Source organism: Notolabrus celidotus, chromosome 14 (genome assembly GCF_009762535.1).
Source record: "Notolabrus celidotus isolate fNotCel1 chromosome 14, fNotCel1.pri, whole genome shotgun sequence".
Lineage (NCBI taxonomy): Eukaryota > Metazoa > Chordata > Actinopteri > Labriformes > Labridae > Notolabrus > Notolabrus celidotus.
The window spans coordinates 1,348,487-1,361,270 of NC_048285.1; the positions used below are offsets into that span (position 1 = coordinate 1,348,487).

Here is a 12,784-nt window from a genome sequence, read left to right on the forward strand (position 1 = left end):
ACTCATTCCCAGGAGGAGGCTTTCTCGCTCACCAGAGGGGCGGGTCCATACGCGTGTGACATCACGTGAAAATTATGAATAGAGATTTCACTGTTTGTTTGTTTTTCCTCCTTCAGGTTGAACATCGGGAAGAACGACTTGGTGACGTTCTACGATGGAGACGACCTGACGGCTAAAGTCCTGGGTCAGTATGGAGGATCCAAGTCCAGATTCAAGCTCTACACTTCCACCGCTGACGTCACCATCCAGTTCCAGTCCGACCCCGCCACCAACGTGTACGGCTACGGGAACGGCTTCATCGTCCACTTCTTTGGTAAGAGCTGGAGTCATTAAAGATGCTTCAGCCATCTTTAAAAACACCATGGTGTCATTTACAAGTAATCTAAAGCTCATTTAACGGCAGCGTGTGTGAAGGCGGCGCCCTCTTAGCGTGGCACTCTGACTTCGTTCTGCAGCTGGAGGAGAAGATGAGAGTCTGTCCCTGATGTTTTCAGTCCTTTCCATAAATGCATTACCTCCTCAGCAGCCATCTTTATATCTGATAAGAGTTAATGAATTCAGAGGAGGGAGAAAGTCTGCAGAATACAGATGATGGACAAACAGGAGTGAAAGGAGGCAAAGCTTTTATTACAGTCTCTCCATGAATCTCATCGGAGGAATGTAAACACGGGACAACGAGGTGTGAAAAAAGCTGCTTTTCTGCAGTCCAAGTGCAATTACTCTGCTGTTTGTCCACATTAGCCTCCCGAGCAGAGGGTCTGAACCTGCTGCTGAGAGGCTGACAACGAGAGAGAGCGAGCTGAGAAGAAGCAGCTCGGCAGGTCTCAGCTGCTGGAAACATACGGAGGGAATCCTTTAGAGCTACGCTTGAACAAAAATATCTCTATGGATCGTCGAATGCTTTATTACCGGACAGAAGTCAATTATAAAAACTGCCAAAAGAGAAAAACTGTCTTATAAATATACAGTCATGGCCAAAAGTTTTGAGAATGACACAAATATTACATTTTCACAAAGTCTGCTGCTTCAGGGTTTTTAGGTGTTTTTGTCAGATGTTTCTATGGTATAATGAAATACAATTAGAAGCATTTCATAAGTATCAAAAGCTTTTATTGAGAATTACACAGAATTCATGCAATAATTCAATATTTGCAGTGTTGACCCTTCTTTTTCAAGACCTCTGCAATTCTCCCTGGCATGCTGTCAATCAACTTCTGGACCAAATCCTGACTGATGGCAGTCCATTCTTGCATAATCAATGCTTGGAGTTTGTCAGAATTTGTGGGTTTTTGATTGTCCACCCGCCTCTTGAGGATTGACCACAAGTTCTCAATGGGATTAAGATCTGGGGAGTTTCCTGGCCAAGGGCCCAAAATCTTAATGTTTTGTTCCCCGAGCCATTTTGTTCTGACTTTTGCTTTATGGCAAGGTGCTCCATCATGCTGGAAAAGGCATTCTTCATCACCAAACTGCCCTTGGATGGTTGGGAGAAGTTGCTCTCGGAGGACGTTCTGGTACCATTCTTTATTCATGGCTGTGTTTTTAGGCAAGATTGTGAGAGAGCCCACTCCCTTGACCGAAAAGCAACCCCACACATGAATGGTCTCAGGATGCTTCACTGTTGGCAAGAGACAGGACTGATGGTAGCGCTCACCTCGTCTTCTCCGAACAAGCCTTCCTCCAGATGCCCCAAACAATGGGAAAGGGGATTCATCAGAGAAAATGACTTTACCCCAGTCCTCAGCAGTCCAGTCCCTGTACCTTCTGCAGAATATCAGTCTGTCCCTGATGTTTTTACTGGAGAGAAGTGGCTTCTTTGCTGCCCTCCTTGACACCAGGCCTTCCTCCAAAAGTCTTCGCCTCACTGTGCGTGCAGATGCACTCACACCTGCCTGCTGCCATTCCTGAGCAAGCTCTGCACTGGTGGTGGCCCGATCCTGCAGCTGTAACACCTTCAGGAGACGGTCCTGGCGCTTGCTGGACTTTCTTGGGCGCCCTGGAGCCTGTTTGGCAACAATTGAACCTCTCTCCTTGAAGTTCTTGATAATTGGATAGACGGTTGACTGAGGTGCAATCTTACTCGCTGCTATAAACTTCCCTGTTAGGCCCTTTTTGTGCAATGCAATGATGGCTGCACGTGTTTCCTTGCAGGTAACTATGGCTAACAGATGAGGAACAATGGTGTCATGCACCATCTTCCTTTTAAAGTGTCCAGTCACTCAATCATGACAGATTGATCGCCAGCCTTGTCCTCATCAACACCCACACCTGTGTTAATGTGTGTGACACCTGTGTGTCATTGAAATGATGTTAGCTGGTCCTTTTGTGGCAGGGCTGAAATGCAGTGGAAATGTGTTTTTGGTGATAAAGTTCATTTTCAAGGCAAAGAGGGACTTTGCAATTAATTGCAGTTGAGCTGATCACTCCTCATAACATTCTGGAGTATATGCAAATTGCCATTATAAAAACTGAAACAGCAGACTTTGTGAAAATTAATAGTTGTGTCATTCTCAAAACTTTTGGCCATGACTGTAGGATCAAATGACGCACATTAATGTCCGACACACTGTGTGAATTTTACTGAAGTTTCAGAAACCTATCCGACTTCTTTCTAACATCGTATAATATTTCCATCATGAAAACAAGAAGCTGAACAGATACCTTTTATTTTGACAGATTTAAAAGAAATGTAGAACATAAAAACCACAATGATTCAGCTGTTTTAGGATGTTGGAGCTGAAAGTAAACGCTCTGACCTCACACAAAGTCAATGAAACTTCTGTTTTCCAACTTGAGAAAGAGATTGCCAAAGATCATGTTGCAAAACCTGAGAGACGGTGAAGTTCAGTGTTTGGCGTGCATTGCATCAGAAAAAGCTGCACAACTGAAAAACAAACATTTCAAAGAGATCACTGATCACACACCTGCATTAGGATGTTTAGTTGTTCATTTTGCACGCTTTTTGCACTTATTTACTGACAGTACTTTGCCAAACTCCGCCCCTCCCTCACCGTATCTGACGCTGAAAAGCTCGTCCACGCCTTCATCTCCTCCAGGCTCGATTACTGCAATGCCCTCCTCATCGGGACCCCCATCAAAAATCTCCACAAACTCCAACTAATTCAGAACACCGCAGCCAGGATCCTACTCAGAGTCAGAAAACACGAACACATCACCCCAGTACTCCGCACACTTCACTGGCTTCCCGTCACCGCAAGAATCAACTACAAAATCGCACTCATCACCCATCAGTGCATCTATGGAAACGCCCCACTCTACCTCAAAGAACTCCTCACCCAGCAAACCCCAACCTGGAACTCACGCACTCCACATCAGAACCTCCTCCACCCTCCCAGAACCAAGCTCCGGACCATGGGAGATCGGGCCTTTTGTGCTGCTGCACCACGTCTGTGGAATTCCCTGCCCAGCCACCTCAGAACCCCACAGACTGTGGATGCTTTTAAATAACATTTAAAGACCTTCCTCTTTAAAGAGGCTTTTAACTGATTTTAAGTACTGCTTTTAAAAGTTTGTTTTTACTGTGTGCCTGTAGCACTTTGAGATTTCTGGAAATGAAAAGTGCGTTATAAATAAAATGTATTATTATTATTATTATTTATTATTAGTACTATCTTAAAAACCCAAAAAAAACACACATCAACCTCTAAAAGCTTGTGTCACTGAAGTCTGTCTTCATCCCTCACTCCTTTCTTCTTCTCCTTCTCCTGCAGAGGTGGCTCGTAACGACACCTGCCCAGAGCTCCCGGAGATCACCAATGGCTGGAAGAGTACATCTCACCCTGAGCTGGTTCAGGGCACCGTGGTGACGTACCAGTGTTACCCGGGTTACCAGGTGACGGGGGCAGAGCTGCTCATGTGCCAGTGGGACCTCACCTGGAGTGGAGACCTGCCGAGCTGCGAGAGAGGTGAGAACGCACGACTTTGAACCCTGCTGCTATCATCACCACCGCTCATGGTTTAACTTTCTTTGTAGAGATCGCTAACCTAAAGTTTCTCTCACCTGCTCCACTCCTTCATCATATTGATGGACAGGATCCAAGATGACACTGTCCATAGCCTGCCGGTTTAGCAAGCTAACTGAAACTTAGCAAAGTTAATAACCATTGTCAAGGGGTTTGGACCAATCAGAATCAAGCATCTTACACAGCCGGAAGATCAGGAAGAGAGCCGGGTAATAATTAATGTCTGATAAGGTTTTTTAGAGCTATAATTTTGCACAAATATCACATCCTACTGCTCTGAAACCAGCACACACACACACGCACACGCGCACGCACGCACACACACACACACACACACTCAGCCGTGCCTCACTGCCAGCAGCAGCTCCACTGGCAGCAGACGGGCGCCTCACATCCAACATGGCCGACTTCCACGCTGTATTTGTGGCCGAGCTGGACCCAGAGCCGGTCTGACTGGATGCCGGGACAGACGCAGCTCATTTCTTAATCTCTCCTCCGCGGACTCGCAGACAAACAGAGCCTTCTGATAGTTTCTCTATAAACACAGACCGCCTGAGACCAGGCAGCAGACGATCCAAATCTGCATCCTGAATGAGAGCCGTGTTTAACAGCATGTGTGCAAAAAGAATCTCTAGAACATGATGCACAGTTTGCACCATTTAGTTTGCGACCCTTTAAAGTGAATATAACAACACGTACATGAAACCTTAATGTAAAAAACGTCTTTATAGAGAGGGTCGCTGCTGCTTCATCCTCCAATCACGATGCAAACTTTACATATCAGGAAGACATGTGTGACACAGGTCCAACCTTCTCCTGTAGGTTATAAACTGATGCAGAAATGACTTAAGAAATAATCTAATCTCAGAGTTTGCACAGATTTATCTGTCCCTGTATTTTGCATCATATAAAAATGGAAGTTGTTAATGAGACGGTGTCAGGATAGAGGGCGTGGAGCTGTCCGTCCGTCATAAGCCTGCTTAGCTTGCAACACGTCACCCTGTTTTATCAAAGCTGGGTCTTTACTTTCGTACACGCTGAATACAAATGTCAGGACTTCATGCTTTTGCAGACTCACACACTTTGCAAGCTTGTTCCCGGGAATTCTGCGAGCGCTGACAACTTCCAAATCCAAAATTAATCCGGTCCTCAAAGGGAGTCAGGCGACCTTTCTGCAGACTCGGAGAGAAAGCGCTCGGTGTGCTGACTTCACAGATTTAATTACCCAGAATAGAAACAGTTTATCGTTTCAGATATCTTCAGACTGAGTCGGTTAATCTTTCCCGCTCTGACTCGGCCTTTTCAGCCGGCTCGGTCAGTAAACATGAGGACGAGTCTGACCGCTGAGTCTGGGTTTAGACAATGTTTCTCTGTCTGGGTGAAGTTTGACAATAACCAACCTCCTCTCTCTCTCTCCATCTCTCCGTTCTTTCAGTGGTGTTGTGTGCTGACCCCGGTAAGGTGGAGCACAGCAGGCGGGTGCTGTCAGGTCCACATTTCACTGTGGGTTCAACCATCCAGTACATCTGCAGCAAAGGCTTCACTCTGTCAGGAAACAGCCTCTTAACCTGCTTCAACAGAGGATCTGCAGGACCCAAGTGGAACCAGAAGCTGCCTCGGTGCATACGTACGTACCTGCTTCATTGTTTCTGCAGGTCTTTGTGGTGAAACCTCAAGGCCAGCTCCCCTTGACTCATGTCTCAGTGTGTAGGCTCTGATAAGTCCTGTTTTATCAGCCAATATGACCTTATTATGAATTTGAATCAGCTGCACATGCTTATGGTGTTATATTGCATTTTATCCGCGCACACACACATGCACACACACAGTCAAATTAAAAGCTAACTCTCTGTCTTCATTTTCTACTTCTACAACCATCATCAACAAGTATCACACAGTTCTTATATGACTGTTTCATTTTTTGACTATACAAAGAAACACAAAAGAGTGGTGACAAATACATCTTCTGAGACTTATTTTTTACGGGCTCAAAAACAAGATTGTGTGTCCTGGAGTTTGTCCAAAGTACAATCAAAGTCACTAACAAAATAAAATGTGCTACATTTCAATAAAAAGAAAGAGTCCTGCCACTAAAAAGTGTCGTTTTGCATCGTGTCCTATTGCATCGTGTCCTATCGCATAGTGTCTTATTGTTTCGTGTCGTTTCGTGTCCTATTGCATCGTTTAGTGTTGCTTTGTGTCATTTCGTGTCGTTTCGTGTCGTTTCGTGTCATTTCGTTTGCATCGTGTCTTATCGTTTCGTGTCGTTTCGTGTCCTATTGCATCGTGTCTTATCGCATCGTTTCGTGTCTTTCGTGTCCTATTGCATCGTTTCGTGTTGCTTTGCGTCAAATGTGTCGTTTCGTGTCGTTTCGTGTCATTTCGTGTCATTTCGTGTCATATTGCATCGTGTCTTGTCATTTCGTGTCGTTTCGTGTTGTGTCGTTTCGTGTCGTTTCGTTTAGTTTCTGGTCCTATTGCATCGTTATGTGTCGTTTGTCATTTAGTGTCTTTTCGTGTCCTATTGCATCGTGTCTTATCGCATCGTTTCCCGTCGTTTCGTGTCGTATTGCATCGTGTCGTTTCGTTTCGTGTCCTATTGCATCGTGTCTTATCGCATCGTGTCTTATCGCATCGTGTCTTATCGCATCGTGTCCTATTGCATCGTTTCGTGTCGTTTCGTGTCATTTCGTGTCTTTTCGTGTCCTATTGCATCGTGTCTTATCGCATCGTTTCGCGTCGTTTCGTGTCTTATTGCATCGTGTCTTATCGCATCGTTTCGCGTTGTTTTGTGTCGTATTGCATCGTGTCTTATCGCATCTTGTCTTATCGCATCGTGTTTTATCGCATCGTTTCGTGACGTTTCGTGTCCTATTGCATCGTGTCTTATCGCACCATTTCGTGTCGTTTTGTGTCGTTTCGTGTCCTATTGCATCGTGTCCTATTGCATCGTGTCCTATTGCATCGCGTCATATCGTTTCGTGTCCTATTGCATCGTTTCGTGTCGTCGTGTCATTTCGTGTCGTTTCGTGTCCTATTGCATCGTGTCCTATTGCATCGTGTCCTATTGCATCGTGTCCTATTGCATCGCGTCTTATCGTTTCGTGTCCTATTGCATCGTTTCGTGTCGTCGTGTCATTTCGTGTCGTTTCGTGTCCTATTGCATCGTGTCTTATCGCATCTTTTCGCGTCGTTTCGTGTCGTTTTGTGTCGTATTGCATCGCGTCTTATCGTTTCGTGTCCTATTGCATCGTTTCGTGTCGTCGTGTCATTTCGTGTCTTTTCGTGTCCTATTGCATCGTGTCTTATCGCATCTTTTCGCGTCGTTTCGTGTCGTTTTGTGTCGTATTGCATCGTGTCTTATCGTTTTGTTTCGTGTCGTTTCGTGTCCTATTGCATTGTGTCTTATCGCATCGTGTCTTATCGCATCGTGTCGTTTCGTGTCTTTTCGTGTCCTATTGAATCGTGTCTTATCGCATCGTTTCATGTCGTTTCATGTCGTTTCGTGTCCTATTGCATCGTTTCGTGTCGTTTCGTGTCATTTATGTCTTTTCGTGTCCTATTGCATCGTGTCTTATCGTTTCGTGTCGTTTCGTGTCCTATTGCATCGTGTCTTATCGTTTCGTGTCGTTTCGTGTCCTATTGCATCGTGTCTTATCGCATCGTTTCGTGTCGTTTCGTGTCCTATTGCATCGTGTCTTATTGCATCGTGTCTTATCGCATCGTGTCTTATCGCATCGTGTCTTATTGCATCGTGTCTTATCGCATCGTGTCTTATCGCATCGTGTCTTATCGCATCGTGTCTTATCGCATCGTGTCTTATCGCATCGTGTCTTATCGCATCGTGTCTTATTGCATCGTGTCTTATCGCATCGTGTCTTATCGCATCGTGTCTTATTGCATCGTGTCTTATCGCATCGTGTCTTATTGCATCGTGTCTTATTGCATCGTGTCTTATCGCATCGTTTCGTGTCGTATTGCATCGTGTCTTATTGCATCGTGTCTTATCACATCGTTTCGTGTCGTTTCACGTTTTGTAGTACTGTATCGTACCGTACAAACTGCATCATACTCTATTGTACGTTTTGTATCGTTAAGAATCGTATGTCATATCAGCCATCCATTATCTTGACTGCTTGTCCTAGGGGTCAGGGGGGGCTGGAGCCTATCCCAGCTGGCTTCGGGCGGAAGGCAGGGTACACCCTGGACAGGTCGCCAGCCTATCACAGGGCAAACACAGAGAGACAGACAACCATTCACACACACACTCACACCTATGGGCAATAGGGCTGAACGATTAATCAAATTCAAACCGACATCGCAATGTAATAGAATGCAATTTTCAAATCGTAAAGGCTGCGATTACATTATTTTTTTTTTAAATTCACGTACACAGAAGCAACCTCACGTGATAGCATGCAGTAGGTGGCCGTAGGTAATGCACCTTTCAGCTGATTTGCCGACGGCCAAAAATCTCAGAAGAACAAGACACGTGTGAGAGGGGATGAAGAAAACAACTTCAGCCACGCTAAGTTTGGATTTGTTGTTTTGTTGTTGACGTCTTTAAAAATGACCTCAGCAGAAGAACCGATCATGTTGAGGCGTACAAAATAATCAACACACTGAATATCAACATGTGGAGCAGGCTTATAAATAATCTCCACAGACACAGAGTCATTGAAGACCCAGACAACATGTGGATTTACTGCAACAGGACAACTGAACAGAATCATATTTAAGACTCAGTGTCCAGTTTTCTGTCTACTGGTTCTTATTGAGAAAAATAGCATGTTTACGTGGTCAGGTGTCAGTCAGGAGCGCAACCGGGTCAGAATCAGTCTGGCAACGGAGAAAACAGAGACCTGTCACTCAGCCTCAGCCCCCAGCTGAGCGTCTCCGCTCGTCTTCAGTCAGCTGATTCACATCCAAACATGCTTTAAACTTCAAACACTTGTTTGGCAGAGTTTTGTTGAGTAGTTGTGGTGAACACTTACAAGACTGCAAGTCAAAGTATTTAGTAAGTTTACAACTGTAATTGAAGTAGATAAATAAACCCTCTTTCATATTAATTCATGCTTCATTTGCCTTTAGCTTAACAGAAGCCTGGCCTATAAGAAAGAACAGTTTGTGTATAATAAATCTGATATTGTTTATTAGAATACAGATTGATTTATTGCTTGTGTTTGTTGAAAAATACATGAAGAGGACCTTGAAAATAATCGCATATTAAATCGCAATATTAAGGAAAATAATGGCAATTAGATTATTTTCCAAAATCGTTCAGCCCTAATGGGCAATTTAGAGTAATCAATCAACCTGGTGAGCATGTTTTTGGACTGTGGGAGGAAGCCAGAGTACCCGGAGCACCGACCCACTGCACCACCATGCAGCCCATATTGTGTCATATTTTATCATATTGAATTATATCATTCAGAGTATCAGGGCTATTCTGTGTCTCTTAATTTAATTGAAGCACAGGGATACGTAAACTTCTCATGTTACATTTTTCCCGTGTTGATCCATAACCACAGCCTCTAATTTTAAACCTCTACTTAAATCTGTGGATGATGCTTCCTTTATATCCTCTTTGATGTGTGCTAAAATCTCATTTTCACGTCACTCTTTAATTGAGCTCATCTTCATCTCTCCGTCCCCAGAGGTCACCGGAGGGTCTTCAGACCCCCCTTCTTGTCTGATGCAGATCTGTGACACAGTTTCCTCTCTGAGGAGCCGCTCACATCAGGAGGGCTTAATTAACCTGGTTTTGATTTAAGGTTTTTAGTCTCATGATGGCCTAAATCTGCTGCAGAGAGTCCTCACACTGACGAGACTGAAGTTACTGTTTCATCAAACAGCTGTCAGGATTAAATTAATCTGATACCAGCAGAAAGTAGAAGTTGTTATTAACTGCAGCGAGTAAACGTTTATCAGATACATAACTCCGTGTAATTGATCCAGACGTGTTGGTGACACGTCAGGTGGAGCTCCTGTAATTACTTTCTTTATTTAATTAGTCAGTGTGATGGAAAGTTTCTGGATTAAATGTAATCATCTTCTCTCTTTTCTGATAAAGCGTCACAACGAGCTGAAACGAGCGTCACTCTGATTAAAATATAATTTCCTCTTCAAACAGCCTTCAAGGCATTAACCTCATTTGCATGAAGGCTTCATACTCAGCTTCACCTTCTCTGGAGGTGGAGACATATTGCTCCGTGACACCGACTAACAATTAATTCAACCGGACAACGGAAATTACTGCAGAGGAGCCGGGCGGGTCGTTGTTATGCATGAGACTGGGATCACGACAGGAAGACCATTTGAATGCATGTTGAGGAAAAAAAACTGTACGTTCAAGTGAAGACAGGATTTTAGTCCTGATGCATCAGTTTTATCTCCTGTGCAGATCACTCTTGTGCTTCTGACTGCAAAGCAACATTTATCTTGCAGGTCATCTCCTCCTTTTTGTTGATTTGAATAATTAAAAATGATCAAATCCGTCTCCTAACATTGTTGTAATTTGTCGTGGATTACTGAGTCGTTTCTCCCTTCCTCTCCAGCCGAGACCTTTGAGCCCTGCGGCCACCCGGGGACACCCACTTACGGCGTCCCGAGCTCAACGAAGGTCCACTTCCAGCCTGGAGAGACGCTCCACTACTCCTGCCTGAAAGGACATCAGCTGCTGGGAGAGCCCATCCTCCATTGTGTCCCTGGACACCCATCTCAGTGGAGTGGGCTGCCCCCTGTCTGCAAAGGTGAGGAACTACAGCCTGTTTTTTTTACTCTGCCTCATTAGGTCAATTAAAGCTGCTGTGAGGAACTTTTGTTTTGTATCGATTCTGGCGCCCCTTGTGGACAAAGCGATACCTCTTATCTCTTGTCTTATACATGCAAAAGTAGTGTTTTCAACAAAAGCCTCATCCTGTTGTCTTCAACAGTCAACTTCATCAGGCAATGTGATTTATTTTCCATGAAAACAGTCAAAGAAAGGCTGTTTCTGAAGCGAGATGTCCATCATCTGGTCTGACACCTACCCCCTCAGGGTGGTTTCAGGCATTAAAAATGACAACAGAGAAGGTGTCAGTGTTGCTGTTCATGGACTTGTTTGCTATTGAAGGTCATAAAGAGGCATTAGTATCATTTTCAGTCTGTTTCTCAGCCAGTTCAAAACTCCTCACAGGGCCTTTAAAGAAAGATAATAGAAATGAGGGTTGATGATAAATCACTCATAGGTGTGAGTGCTGGTTACCTGTGCAGGGTGTAGCCCCGCCTCTCGCTCGATGACAGCTTGGACTGTTAAACTCCCATCATGCATCAGTAGATGTTATTTAGTTTGACGCCTCCAGGTTCATGCAAGCGCTAAAATATTCCTCCTTAAAGACGTCATCAGGCCTTGTTGTTTGGTGTGCACTCTGCGGCTCGTTTTAGCCGTCACACCATCCCTTGAGTCTCACATCGCTTTAGAAAACTCGCCGCAGGACTCGGACAGCCTCAGAGACAATTTAACAAACACAAAAAGGAGCCAAACAAAGAAGAGCGAGCGTGTTTCAGAAAAGCAGGAAAGAGAAATCAGTCTGCAGAGGGAGGACTGTTCTTCTGTGGGGTTTGTGTTCCTGACACTTTGAAGAAGGTTGTTTCAGTCCACGGGCTGAAAGAATAAAAACACTGGCCTTTAGTTTGAGCCGCACCCTGATGAAAGCCCCTCAGGGAGACGGCGAGCTGGAAGGACGCATTAAACACACGGGCAGACCCGAGGAGAGACCTGTCAGAGCCGCGGCTCAGACGTGTGTTTGTTGTGTGCTTTTAGATTTCTCTGAGGATTCACAGCCTTGAACGCCGCGCTGCAAAACACAGAGCACACCGACACTCACCGGTGGTGGCTTACAGTGTGGAGACAGATTCACACCAAATTATACCCTTTGTACAGACGACATGTACACAACATGTACACAGCATTTCTTCTTCTAAAGGGGGATTCCGCTATTTTCCACCCTCTAAAAATAGTGATTGATTTAAGTCTTTTATTGATTACTGTTCTTGTTATCACACTGACGCTGTAATCCAGTTTGTCTCTTATTTATTTATTTATTTAACTGTTTAAAGTTAAAGTTTTTATTTTGTTTTAGGCAACTTAAACAGTCATTTATACATCTTTACTGTATCTGTTGCTATATGGTTTCATTAAATATAATATAACAATAAACATAACACAAAATAAATCAATTTAAATGAATGAATTAACACATAAGAGTAAATAATACAGGAAGAGAAAAATAGAAATAAAAATGAAAGAAGTGAATAAATAAATGAAACTAAAAGGGTCCCTTTACTTCACCAACACAATCAAGGCCACCTTCCAACAGAAACATCAGTTTGTCTCTTATTTTGAAAGGATTTGCCTGACCACCTTAAATATATATATATATATAAATATGGAGTATGTTTACATAAATCAGATTACTCTAACCTAACAGTCTGAATAATCTGAGAGGCTGAATATTTGTATTTTTCTCTCGCCTGTTTGATGTGTTTCCTGTTCTCTCCTCAGGTCACACAGCAGAGGATGAGCGCAGATTAAGCGGTGAGTTAGTTTCATTCACAGACATTAACTCTACATGAATATAGAAAAGCACACGTCTGGTCTTAATATTTTCTGTGTGGCTGCACAAAGAAATCCTCCTAAAAGTGTCTCCATCATGTCAGTAATATTTATTTATCTTATTTATTATTGTTATTATTATTAGGATCATTGATGTTTTATTTGTATTGTTTACCTGATCCTTTTAACTTGAACTGATTTTCAA

The 12,784-nt window shown here is 43.7% G+C and overlaps 1 protein-coding gene across 1 annotated transcript in view; it reads left to right on the top strand.

Moving 5' to 3' along the window:
* LOC117825636 (seizure protein 6 homolog) overlaps positions 1–12,784 on the top strand; it is a 163,761-nt gene that overhangs the window by 145,853 nt on the left and 5,124 nt on the right. The window contains exons 11-15 of the mRNA XM_034701549.1: positions 117–313; positions 3,732–3,926; positions 5,419–5,610; positions 10,541–10,735; positions 12,529–12,561. Of these exons, the coding sequence (XP_034557440.1) occupies positions 117–313; positions 3,732–3,926; positions 5,419–5,610; positions 10,541–10,735; positions 12,529–12,561 (812 nt within the window). The remainder of the gene's footprint in view (positions 1–116; positions 314–3,731; positions 3,927–5,418; positions 5,611–10,540; positions 10,736–12,528; positions 12,562–12,784) is intronic.